At 42.1% G+C, this 13,632-nt stretch overlaps 1 protein-coding gene across 4 annotated transcripts; it reads left to right on the forward strand.

Moving 5' to 3' along the window:
* The first annotated feature begins 955 nt into the window (after positions 1–955).
* RPL6 (ribosomal protein L6) lies at positions 956–5,862 on the forward strand. 4 transcript variants are annotated; one of them, XM_086348146.1, is made up of 7 exons: positions 956–1,000; positions 1,931–2,164; positions 2,252–2,350; positions 3,482–3,625; positions 4,162–4,210; positions 5,039–5,223; positions 5,671–5,862. In XM_086348146.1, exons 2-7 carry the CDS (start codon positions 1,931–1,933, stop codon positions 5,821–5,823), a joined length of 864 nt encoding a protein of 287 aa, XP_086204272.1. In that variant the 5' UTR covers positions 956–1,000; the 3' UTR covers positions 5,824–5,862. The 4 variants fall into 4 exon arrangements, with proteins under 4 accessions (XP_086204272.1, XP_086204275.1, XP_086204273.1 ...); XM_086348149.1 differs by having other exon boundaries at positions 982–1,516; XM_086348147.1 differs by having other exon boundaries at positions 982–1,160.
* Positions 5,863–13,632: the final 7,770 nt, after the last annotated feature.

The following is a 13,632-nucleotide window of genomic DNA, read 5'->3' on the forward strand; positions in this document are numbered from 1 at the left end:
TAACTTATATGCAGAGTACATCATGAGAAACGCTGGACTGGAAGAAACACAAGCTGAACCAAGATTGCCGGGAGAAATATCAATAACCTCAGATATGCAGATGACACCACCCTTATGGCAGAAAGTGAAGAGGAACTAAAAAGCCTCTTGATGAAAGTGAAAGAGGAGAGTGAAAAAGTTGGCTTAATGCTCAACATTCAGAAAACGAAGATCATGGCATCCGGTCCCATCACTTCATGGGAAATAGATGGGGAAACGGTGGAAACAGTGTCAGACTTTATTTTTCTGGGCTCTAAAATCACTGCAGATGGTGACAGCAGCCATGAAATTAAAAGACGCTTACTCCTTGGAAGGAAAGTTATGACCAACCTAGATAGCATATTCAAAAGCAGAGACATTACTTTGCCAACAAAGGTTCGTCTAGTCAAGGCTATGGTTTTTCCTGTGGTCATGTATGGATGTGAGAGTTGGACTGTAAAGAGGGCTGAGCACAGAAGAATTGATGCTTTTGAACTGTGGTGTTGAAGACTCTTGAGAGTCCCTTGGGCTGCAAGGAGATCCAACCAGTCCATTCTGAAGGAGATCAGCCTGGGATTTCTTTGGAAGGAATGATGCTAAAGCTGAAACTCCAGTACTTTGGCCACCTCATGCGAAGAGTTGACTCATTGGAAAAGACTCTGATGCTGGGAGGGATTGGGGGCAGGAGGAGAAAGGGACGACGGAGGATGAGATGGCTGGATGGCATCACTGACTCGATGGACACGAGTCTGAGTGAACTCCGGGAGTTGGTGATGGACAGGGAGGCCTGGTGTGCTGTGATTCATGGGGTCGCAAAGAGTCGGAGACGACTGAGCGCCTGATCTGAACACTATACAGTACCAACGAGGCTGAACTACATTTCCCATAATGCCTCAGACCCGGAAGGAAGTGAGACTCGACCTTCCTGTGATTCCTTATAGACCGGAAGCCAGGGCCTTAGTTCTCTTTCCCATCTTGCAAGGTAAGAATGGTGGTTTGTCTCTTCACGGCTAGATTTCAAGTTCCCAATCCTTCGCCATCCTAGCCGAGAGGGTATCAAGTCGACATCTGCAGGGGTCAGACACGCTCGGGGCCTACTGAGAGGCCTCCCAGACGCTTCATTTCTCTCTCTTGGGTTTACGGTAGGGCACGAAGAGGGTGAGCTGAAAGGTTGTAGAGGCTCCGGTTGCTCGCCACCCTCCTGGGCTGGGGAAACAGGGCCCTTCTAGGGGTTCGTAGCGGACTAGTGGGGCCGCAGGGACTAGAGCGGCGGCGCGCGCTCCGGAATCCCCAATCTGGGTTCCAGAATACGCAACCTAGTTTGTCTCTGCCACGTTGTGGATTTGAGGCTGAGGCCAAATGCTGCTTTCCCCTCTTGGCCAGTCCGCGGGCCGGAAGTCGGCTCCGGGGCTTTGCGGTTTTTTCTCTCTGGGCTTAGTTTGGACTTAGTGTGTGTGTCTTCGCCTTCTAAACCGAATTTCTTGAATGAGGCAGTCTGGTAAGAACAAAAGCCCTGAAAGCGAGCGATTTCAAGTTGCAGTCTCGCTGTTTCCTGGCTTTGGAAATTGTTTTGGCCTGTGCCTAGAATTTTTAATTTGCAAAATAGAAATAATGGAATAAGGACCTGTGACATCACAATATGCAGCAAACACTTAACAAGCGTGAGGTGTCTTCGGCTCGTCGAAGAGGTTATAGTATATTGGGGGGGACAACCTAAAAATTAAACCATTATGGATGTTGTTGCAAAGGTGGGGGGATTAGGAGGAAAGCCTGTATTTTATAGTGGGAAGAATGAAAAGGACATTTTAGCTACTTGGAGGATGAGAACTTGTGGTTTGGGAGGCCTGTTAGTGTATAGCTATGGGATAACTGGTGAAATGCCTTTAAAAAAAATATATATACGTGTTGGTAGATGGCGGGTGAAAAGGCTGAGAAGCCAGATACTAAGGAGAAAAAACCTGAAGCCAAGAAGGCTGATGCTGGCAAGAAGGCTAAAAAGGTGGAAAAGGTGAAGAAAGTTAAGAAGGGGAAGCCCCACTGCAGCCGAAATCCTGTCCTGGTCAGAGGAATTGGCAGATATTCCCGATCAGCCATGTACTCCAGAAAGGCCTTGTACAAGAGAAAGTATTCAGCAGCTAAATCCAAGGTAAGGGATGAGGGGAACTCATTGGGCATTCTCTTAAGCTTAAAATGTTTGTCTGCCTCTGACTGTGATGTGTTTGTTTCCTCATAGGTCGAAAAGAAAAAAAAGGTTCGTGTTCTTGCTACTGTCACAAAACCAGTTGGTGGAGACAAGAATGGTGGTACCCGAGTGGTCAAACTTCGCAAAATGGTAAGATTTGGAGATCTTTAGTTGGGTGTTGAGTTGTATCCTGTGAGGATTTTTGTGTGTGCTCAAGGTTCTGGAAGTTTGTGTTTACCAGAGGATTACTAATGGAGGATAGTGAGTTTGGGGTTTACGATTTGGTTTTATTACTTACTATTCTTCAGTAGAGTTACTTTTCTGCAGTTTTGTTTCTTACAATACTGAAATAGTTTCACCTCTCGGGGTTGTGACATCTACCCTGCACAGAGCCTAGAAATGCGGCCAGACCTAAAGAACATTTGTCCACTAAAGCTGTGTTTCTTGGCCCCTCTTGACCATGCACAAGACCCAACAGTTTCTCTGTGAAAAAGAAAGGTTTGCTCTGATTTCCATTATGGGACTATTCCCAGACGTATTTCACTCTGCACAGTTGAATATTACTGCACAAGAGCAAAAATGGCACTTTGATTTCTTCTTATCAAAGGTTTTGTGAGCTGATTTTTTTGTTAGCCATTCATGTTTGTGGTAAAAGCAAAAAAATGTCCACTAAAATGATAGAAGTAGATTATTGTGAGTTACTTGTCATAGGGTCTGTTATTTGTCTGTGGGGTCTTATTTTTATAATAAATGAACTGGCAGTCTTGATCTAAGCTAGTATCTTTGGTTCTATACAGTTTGTTTTTCTTTGTGAATGATGTGGGAGTCATGCATGTTGGTGTGATGTGTATGGACATATTTTAATTGGAAAACAAGCCTTGCTTTTTTCATAGCATACAGAACGTGTCAGGCCTTTGTTTTCTGAAATGTAGTTTACAGCAGAGTCAGAAACCTTAGAAAAGATTGAGAATGACTGCTACACGATAGTGCATAAGCCATGTAATACACTAAAGTTTGGTTTGATCCCAAATTTACTTGCTGGATCTTTCCCTTTGCTTGAAGACACAGCTCTTTCAGTTTCTACCCTGTGTTTTTGCATGAAAAGCTAATAAAGCAGCACTGACCTTTTCTACTTTTAAAATCTTAAAGTGAAATGCAATAGTGTAAATAAAGTGTTTCAAGTAACTGAAAGACTGTAGTAAAGGTTTTACCTACTCCAGAACCAGCTCTACTGACTTGATTAGCTTACTTTAATAAGTTGGACCTGTGGGCTTTCTCCAGCCTAGGTATTACCCTACTGAAGATGTGCCTCGAAAACTGTTGAGTCATGGCAAAAAACCCTTCAGTAAGCATGTGAGGAAGCTGCGTGCCAGCATCACTCCTGGGACCATCCTGATCATCCTCACTGGGCGCCACAGAGGCAAGGTGAGTTCAGCTGCCTGGAGTTACTGCATCCGAATACGTTTGCACTTTGGATAGGATTGGTTTACCTGTGTTAACTGCATCTAGCAGCAGGAGGTCCCATGGGAGAGATGGGATGCTCCATAACAGAACCAACAATCCAGTCCCGAGCATAATGTGTCTAGTCTATAACAGATAATTGATTACCTTTTCCTGTCTTTGGTAATACTAGTTGCAAATAATTCAGGTGTCCCTGTACTCAAAAAATATGTTTGAGTTACTTCCTTAGAATGGAATTGCAGGGATAGAATTAGAGTTGAAAGATATTTGTTTTTATTGTTAAAGGTGGTGGCTGCTAATTTAAATTTTAAAAAAAGGCACACTGAACTACTGCTTATATCCTAGAGTCACCCCTGTTAGTAGTTTGGTATAGTTCCTTCCAGACTGTTGGATCTATACATAGGTAGAAATTTCCTTTAACAAAATTAGTCTGTGATTTGATTAATTTAGAAGTCAGGTTTTATTTGTGGAGCCATGTAGCATTTCTTTTTAATTTACAGAGGGTCGTTTTCCTGAAGCAGCTGGGCAGTGGCTTGCTACTTGTGACTGGTAAGAAAGTCCTTGGATTTAATATTCTCTGAAATTTTCAACTCTCCCCATCTTCAGTTTTGTTTAGAAATAACATATGTATCACTCTTATGAGTTGAAGGTGTACAGTATGATGGTTTGATTTATTAATATATATATTGTGAAATAATTACTGCAGTAGGCAAGTTAAAAAGTTCTTTGTGATGAAAACTCTTAGAAACTACTCTCTTGAATTGCGTTTTTAAATGCCTGAAGTATACATTTTGCTTAAGTGGGAACCTAAGTAGAGGTTTCAGTGCCATGAGATTCTTCAGCCTATTTCATTGCCTTGTGTATAAATGCATTCTATGGGAGCAGGTATTTAACTTTATGATATGTGGCATATCATAAAGTAATTGCCACCTATAATGCAGAGTGTTTGTCTACTAATTCCAAGGAATACTGTACAAGGCCTGTGATTGGTCTGCCACTTGGCCCCAGGATGGAGTTCCTACATAGGGGGGAGGTGAGCTGTTTACTCTAGAAAACAGTGCTCAGTTTGAATTTTTCATGAGGCACTGGTGATTTTTTTTTTTTTTTTAACCAACCTGTATGAGTAATTCTGCTCTCTCCTGGTCTGTGTAACTTTAAGATGGGAGGGGTGGTCTGGGTAACTTTTAAGGTGTAAGGGATGGGGGAAGCCTCACATCTTGAAAAAAGCCTTGATGCTGGCAGTGGAAAGCAGTTTGGAATTTCTTCAGGCCCAGAAAAAAGCTAGAACTTTTGTCAGATTTTTTTTTTCAAATCCAGTCAGGTCTTGACCATTTGCTCCTCCTTTCCCTCACTATATTGATCCTCCCCCACCCCCAGGGCCTCTATCCCTCAATCGAGTTCCTCTGCGTAGAACACACCAGAAATTTGTCATTGCCACCTCCACCAAAATCGATATCAGTGGTGTGAAAATCCCAGAACATCTCACTGACACTTACTTCAAGAAGAAGAAGCTGCGTAAACCCAGACACCAGGAGGGCGAGATCTTCGACACAGAGAGAGAGGTGAGCTTCTATTTCTGTCTTTGTCTTTGGTAACTCTGGCTCCTCTAGTTGAGAGTGAAAATAAATAAGGTTAAGAACTGTTAAAGACTGTAAATAACAAATGAGGAATATCTGGGAAATAAATAATAATAAATAGTAATGTGCTGAATTCCTAGTTGGCAGCTAGGAGTTCAACTCAGAAGCCTGAGGTTTTGGTGAAACTCTGGTGAACTACTGTTTTCCTGGGAATTATCGATCATTTATCCTTCCTTCTATATTAAAGTAGGCAAAAGGGTAAAACTTGTTATGTATTAAAGATAGGTTATATTTCACAGCTCTCCAAAGAGGATTATCAGAATTGCCTTCTGAATATCCCCAGGACTGAGTACTTGTGAAAGAGGATTTCTTCGTTAATGTGGAGTTTGGTACTTGGGCTGTTTTTTTAAAATGATTTTTCTTTTTCTTTAGAAATACGAGATCACAGAGCAGCGCAAGGTCGATCAGAAAGCTGTGGACTCACAAATTCTGCGAAGAATCAAAGCTGTCCCTCAGCTCCAGGGCTACCTCCGCTCCGTGTTTGCTCTCACAAATGGAATTTATCCTCACAAAGTAGTGTTCTGAACTTCTTGCAAAGAACCTAATTAAATAACTTGTCATTTCCTTTGTGTCTTTTTTTAATCTGCCTTTAGGTGTGGTATGACTTATAGCCAACTTAATGGGACATTAGCCTCTACTAAATTTTAAGGAGTGGGATTGGGGGCTGTAAACTGCAGAGGAGTCTCCTCTTCAGATAAGCATTCTTAGCTTCCTTAGTGTCTTTTCAGCTTTTTCACCAGGCACGTACCAATACAAAATAGTGGGATTTCCCCCGTCATCACTGAATGAGTCTGTACTAACTACATGGATAAGAGCTGGGCTTTTCAGCTTGCGACTTTCCCTTCTTTCCAGTTTCTTGTATGCTTAGTTTCTTAAAGCATATATAATAAATTAGTGTAATTAGATACTCTTCTCCCTTGAGTACAGTACATGCTATTACACAAATAAGTGTGTTTTGATTATTCCATAGGAAGTGCTCATCTTTACTGCTGCATAGTGTAACCTTGGCGTTCTGTGGATATTTGGGTTTCTAGCATTTTAATTAAATAGGTTTCCACTGCTATGTAAAAGAGTATTCCTCTGAAACCTTTTGTAAGCTAAAATGGCATAAAGTAAAATTACCTTATGACATATCTTGCTAACAGGTATAAAATGATATAAAACACAGGTGCTCACAGTTCAGAGCAATGGTTCTAAAGTGCTAAATGCAGTTCCCAGGAAAGGAGCTTGGCAATGTCATTCCCACAGCCTAGACACACTGCCTCTATAATGGCTCTGCAAGACAGCTGTTTTTCCCCACTTTTTTTTGGTTAAAGTAGACTCAGCAGTGGGTGCCTGAGTGTTACAGTCTGAAATATGCATATAGATGAGCAAGTACCAGGAAAAGTTGGCTCAGTCAAAGAACTTAAGCCATTGTGGTTGTGCTCGTTTGTGTCCGACTCAGTTGTGTCAGTCTGTGTCTCACCCATGGACTGTTGCCTGCCAAAGTCCTCTGTCCATGGGATTTTCTAGGCAAGAACACGAGTGGTTGCCAATTCCTGATCCAGGGATCGAATCCACGTCTCCCACATTGCCGGCAGATCCACTGAGCCACCTGGGAAACCTTAGGCAGTTCTGGTAAATGATGCCAAAGTACACTACCCTCCATGAAGGTTGTACCAATTTGTGAGTGCCCATTACCTTACAGACTCACTAAATGAAGTAGTCAGACTTCAGTTTTTAGCAATAGGTGAAAAATGACAAGATGTTAGATTTTGGGATTTTTTTGATGACAAGGTGGTGGTGGTTTTTTGTTGAACCAAGGACTGAGCCTGGGCCCCCTGCCATGGAAACGAGAAGTCTTAGCCACTGCACTACCAGGAAAGTCTGTTCATCTATTAAGATTTATGAAGTATGTTTTAATACTTCATGTGGATTTGTTTGAACATTCATGTGCTGTTTATGAAAGAAATGGCAGAATATTCAAGAGAGCAACATAAGAATCTTGAAATAACCATAAATATGCAAAAAAAGTCATGTGGAGAAAATGTTATCTCATTTTATTTATATGTAATGTGATTATAAAAATCGCCACAAGAAATTTTTACATACGTTAAAGGCAGTGTGAGTTTTTCCTTTTTTGGTTTCCAAAAAAGCTCTTTATGGTCTTAAATTATTAGCAATAAAGAGTTTTTTGTTCATGTGAGTTATGTCTGTTGATAATATACCATATTAAGACCAAATAATTTATTAAAATACTTGTATTTAAATGACAAACCATTCCATGTTAATGCAATATTTTTGTGAAAATTTTCCAAAACAAAAATGGCATTGTTTCATGGTTTTGCAAATTTCTTAGCTTCTGGCTTTATGGAAGACAGCTGGCTTCTCATGCGTGCTTCTACATTGAGTCTGTTGCTGTGTCAGATGTGTCCCACACCCTCTGGACACTTCATTTTACACTCACCAGAGAATGAACGTGAACACAGCATCTCAGTAGCAACATGGCAAATGGCTTTCACTTCACAGATTGGTTTTATTTATTTACTTTTTTCACAGATTGATTTTAAAATCTCGGACACCGAGGATTCCCAAATCATAGTTAATACCACTCTATCCTTTGCAATGTTCCAGATTCTTTGATATTTCATTTTTGGTTTTTTTTTTTAATACATTTTTTGCCATCCTGCACAGCATGTGGGATTTTGGTTCCTTGACAAGGAATCAATCGAACCCACACCCCTTGCAATGGAAGCTCGGAGTCTTCACCACTGGACCAGCAGCAAAGTCCCCAGTATTTCCGTCTCTGAGATGTCCTCCCTTTCCGTCCATCTGCTTCCTGTAGCTCTGGTGCATCCGTGCAGTGCTTAGGGCAGGACTGCTTGTAGAGAACGAGGCTGGGAACCCTGTGTCTGAGATCCTGCTTCCTTAGCATCCAAACACCTCTTGTTTAGTTTTTCTGTTGCTGCTGTAATAAGTTACCACAAAGTCTGTGACTTAAGTACATTCTCTTAGAGTTCTGGAGGTCAGAAGTCGTAAACCAGTTTCAGTGGGCTAGTGTCAAGCCTATGGTGGTGAGTGTGCATCCATCTCCCATGACTTGGGATCCCTTCCTTCCGGGTGCTCCAGCCCAGGTTCTTGGTGTCATATCACCTTCCTCTGACCCTCGATCTCTTAAAAAAGACCAGTGTGATTACATCCTAACTGGAAAATCCAGGGTATCTCCTTGTGGAGATAGTTTCTCCACTCACAACACTTCTGACACCAAAATGTGTGGATTTTCCCACACCAAGCCATTCTCCAGTTCTCCACAGATACCAGCTGAAGGTCCTACAGTCCTGTTCTGACACTTAACTACTTGGAATTAGCATGGACCCAAAGATTAAGGCTCAGTCCCTCAAGACTGCCCCTCATGTCAGATACCAATCACAAGTACTGGGTCCCTGGGTCACCCACACTACTGTCTGAGCTACAAATAGAGGATTCTTACAAATCCATCCTAAGCTTTGATAGTTTGCTATAATGGCTCTGAGAACTCAGAGGAACACTTCACTGCGATTCACCAGTTTGCGATAAAAGGTACAACTCAGGAACAGCCAAATGGAAGCCATAAATGGAGCAAGGTAAGTAAGGGTGGTGCTGGGAGCACTGTACCCTCTCTGGGTATACTATTTCCCGCACCTCTTGATGTGTTCATCAATCAAGAAGCTCATCAAATCTTATTCAAGAGTTTTATATAGAGCTTGATCACTAGCACTACCACCACTTGCCTGCCTTTCCTTAAGTCTGGGTTGAGCTGAAATTTCCAGCCTTCTTATCCCTTGGTCTTTCTGGTGACCATCCCTATCCTGAGGCTGGGGTCTGACCCTAAGTCAACTCATTAACTTGGATGTGGTCAAAAAGGGGCTTCCCTGGTGGCTCAGATGGTAAAGAATCCACCTGCAATGTGGGAGACCTGGGGTCAATCCCTGGGTTGGGGAGATCCCCTGGAGAAGGAAATGGCTACCCACTCCAGTATTCTGGCCAGGAAAATTCCATGGACAGAGGAGGCTGGCAGGCCCTAATCCATGGTGTCACAAGAGTAATCAAAAAGAGCTCCTTACAAATAACAAAAGATACTCCCATCTCTCAGGAAATTGCATGGGCTTTAGGAGCTCTGTGCCAGGGACCCAGGACAAAGACCAAATATATTTTTGTGTTATACTGCCTTCCGTATCTTCAGATCTTTCTTAAAAAACATTTATTTATTTGGTTGCATCATGTCTTAGTTGCAGCACATGAGATCTTTCCAGTGTAGGCTTCTGCTTGTGGCTCGTGGGCTTAGTTACCCCCTGAGGCATGTGGGATCTTAGTTCCCCAACCAGGGATCTAACCCACATCTTCTACAAGGGAAGGTGGATTCTTAACCACTGGACCACCAGAGATGTCCCTCAAGATCTTTAACTTAATCACATCTGGGTCTTCCCCAGCAGTCCAGTGGTTAGGACTCTGCTTCCACTGCAGGATTGGCAGGTTTGATCCCTGGTCAGGGAACTAAGATCCTGCAAGCAAAACACTTAATCACATCTGCCAAGTACCCTTTGCCATATAAAGTAATATGCATGAAGTTGAGGGATTAAGACAGGAGACTCTTTGGGACCATTATGTAGCCTGCATCAAGCACCAAACTGGTTACGTGGGTTTGGGGAGGAGTCCTACTCTAGTCCAGGGCCTGATTACCACCTTTAGCAGCCCTAAGTGTTGAACACACCCCAGTGCTATGCTCCATGTATGTAATTCAAAATAAAAAAAGGATCAAAGTAAGGAAAGGCAACTGTGTTCTGAATTGCCCATAGATTGCACAAGTATAAAATTGGAATTTCCTGGGCAAAGAAGGTATGGACTACTTCACTCAAAAACTGTTCATTGAATACAGGTCAATTGAAAATGGTATAGAGGTTCAAGTTGTAGCTTTGGAGATCCAATGGACTTGGATTTGAATTCTAACTTTGCTGCTATTCATTTACCTTTCAGGTAATCAATGTGATCCTAATGACAAAAGCTGTTGTCCTGACTATGTGCCAAGCAGTTAAAGTGTATACTTTTTTTTTTTAGAATTGTATTTTAAATTAGTTATCTTATTATTTTTTTGGTTGTGGTGGGTCTTTGTTGCTGCACGCAGGCTTTCTTTAGTTGTGGTGTGGTGACTTCTCTTGTGGAGCATGCGCTCTAGGGTGCTCAGTCTCCTGTAGCTGCAGCATGCGGGCTTAGTAGCTGTGGCATGTGGGATCTTCCCAGAACCAGGAATAGAGCCCTTGTCCCCTGCATTGGCAGGTGAGTTCTTATCCACTGTACCACCAGGGAAGTACTAGAATTATTTTATTGTGGTAAGTTATATATAATAAAACATACCACTTTAAACATTTTAAATATACAGTTCAGTGGCACTAAGAATTTAATTTATTTAATATATTGGGCTTCCCTGGCGGCTCAGACAGTAAAGAATCCACCTGCAATGCGGGAGATCTGAGTTTGATCCCTGGGTTGGGAAGATCCTCTGGAGGAGGGCATGGCAACCCACTCCAGTATTCTTGCCTGGAGAATCCCCATGGACAGAGGAGCCTGGTGGGCTACAGTTGATGAGGTCACAGAGTCAGACACGACTGAGTGACTAAGCATAGTACAACACAGCACATTTAATATATATTTGTATATGTATTAATATATAGGTATTTGATTAAATATGTAAATGTTTAACATATTTTTAAATGTATTTAAGGTATACAGTCTCACAAGGGCATCTAAATTTTTATTAATAATTATTTAATTGCAGTTAAAATAGGTGGGCTTCCCAGGTGGCGCTAGTGGTAAAGGACCTGCCTGCCAATGCAGGATTTGTAAGAGACTCAGGTTCGATCCCTAGGTCAGGAAGATCCCCTGAAGGAGGAAATGGCAACCTACTCCAATATTCCTGCCTGGAGAATCCCATGGACAGGGGAACCTGGTGGGCTACAGTCCATGGGGTCACAAAGAGTTCTACACGACTGATGCGGCTTAGCACAAAATAGGTACTACTGAGAAAGTATACTGTGCAAAGAGATTGAGAAACAGGAGGACTTGTCATGTTTGGGGAGCCAAGGAATTTCTCTTAGAGGTAGCTGAGACCTGAAGGATGAATAGGAGTGTGTCAAGTGAAACAGGTGGGAAGTACAATCTAGGCCAGGGACTACCATGTGCAAAGACCCAGAGCAGGAACACCGGTACAAGGGCTAAGAACCGGGAAGAAGCCAGGGTAACTCTTCGATCAAGATTGGCTCTGGTCTAAGGAGAGTAAATCCTAAGAGTTCTCTTCACAAGGAAAAAACTTATTTTTTCATTTGTTTGTATATGGGATGAATGGATGTTCATTCATCATTGTGATAATCACTTCATGATGTAAGTCAAATCATTATGCTGTACACCTTAAACTTACACAACTGGGTGCTGTGCTTAGTTGCTCAGTTGTGTCTGACTTTGTGGCCCCATGAGCTGTGACCCACCAGGCTCCTCCATCTATGGGATTTTCCGGGCAAGATTATTGGAATGGGTTGCCATGCCCTCCTCCAGGGGATCTTCCCAACCCAAGGATCAAACTCAAGTCTCCCATATTGCAGGCAGATTCTTTACCATCTGAGCCAGCAAAGAAGCCCAAACTTATGTCAATTATATCTCAAAAACATACACACACAAAACTTGAGCAAAAACACCCTGGACAAAAAAAATTTAAAAAAAACCTTTAGGGGAACCGTCCTCATTTCTCAGATCAGGTCCCTGGCCTTCTCATCCCCTTTGGAATTACTTGTTTCAAGTCATTTTCCCATTCTAAGCTGGAGCAAGGAAAGATGCTTTTCTCCTAGAGGGGAGGAGTGCCAACCTAATACTTTGCCAGCATCAGAATACGGAATGAATGAAAAGATAAGAGTGTTTGCTTTTTTTCTTTTGAAAACTCTAGGACTGTGCCTTTTGCCCGCTTTTCCTTTGTGGGGACTAGCTTTTTAAAATTGGGGGATAATTGTTTTACAATGTTGTGTTGCTTTCTGCTGTATAACAACGTGAATCAGCTATATGTGTACACATATCCCCTCCCTATTGAATAAGGCCTCTGGTATCCACAAGGGGGCGAGAGAGGACGTGGCATCTTTTGGAACTCCAAGGTGCCGGATTCCTCCAATGACAATTGCACTTCTTGATGCTTTTCATCAGCTTGGAGGCTCTTCCCTTGGTAACCGTAATTAAGGGAGCTCGAAGGAGAATTTCTCCCTCTGATTTTCAAATATCTTTTTCTTTCAAATTCTTTTCTCTGATGCCTCATAGACCCTCCTATGAGCTGAAGGAATTTTCCTTAAAATAAATTACAAAAAAAAAAAAAAGAAGAAGAAAACACGGCCAACCATATCATTTGGAAAAAAGATTTTGAGTAGGTGTGTGTGTTTCCTCTTTTGAGACTGTGATTAGTGAGATGGAAATAATCAATCTCCCCCACATATTCTGTCGATGTGTGTGCGTATATTTCTGTAGCAGATGTAGGCATGTATTTTTCCCTTGGTGTTTTGAAAGGCCTTAAAAATTAACATGGCTGCTTTGTTTAAAGCTATTTCAAGCTCTATTAAGACTTATCAAGGACCACTTATCTCCACCCTGCAGTTGCATTTTTGTGGGCCCGGTAAGAATTACAGACTCAATTTTAAACAGTCAGCTAGTGCAGGAAAGCCAGCAGAAGGGAGAGCTATTGCAAAATCCCAGAGGGGCCCCAGCTCTAGCCAAAGCCAGTGAACACCACGTCAGCAGCTGGGGCAGCGGGGAGACAGTCTCTACCAACAAGCTCTCTCTCTCCTGGGGAGATGCCTCCCAGGGGAAACTGAAGTCCAATCTACTCATGGCTTTTCTTCCTCCTTGCTCATGCTTCTTTGCTTCCAACAGAGGGTTGTCCAGACAACACCTTCTCCTTATCCTTTTCCTATCCCAAGTACCCATTCTCAAACAGAAGAGTGGAGAGGACAATTCCAAAGAAAATAAGTCATAAATCATAAACCTTTCCTTTCTGTATGATTCCATGAATGGCTGTTTCCTGTATGCATGGTGTGTATGTGTGTGTGTGTGTGTATGTGTGATCTTAACTAAATTTGGATTCTCTGTATCCAGGCTTCTAGCATAAAATTCTTTTGAGCAAAGACTTTTTTCATCTTGATAATCTGTTCTAGAGATTTCCAGTAAATGGTCTCTTTTTCCATAGGGCTTCTATAAATATTAATTCATCAGCTGCCTCTTCATGGTATGGTGGCAGCCATGCAATCCAGTGACTAATTAATTACTGTTGCTAAAATATTAAATAACTAT

The sequence above is a fragment of the Bos grunniens genome, chromosome 17 (assembly GCF_055505025.1).
Source record: "Bos grunniens cultivar Pamir isolate PY7600 chromosome 17, Bosgru_T2T1.0, whole genome shotgun sequence".
NCBI classification, from domain to species: domain Eukaryota; kingdom Metazoa; phylum Chordata; class Mammalia; order Artiodactyla; family Bovidae; genus Bos; species Bos grunniens.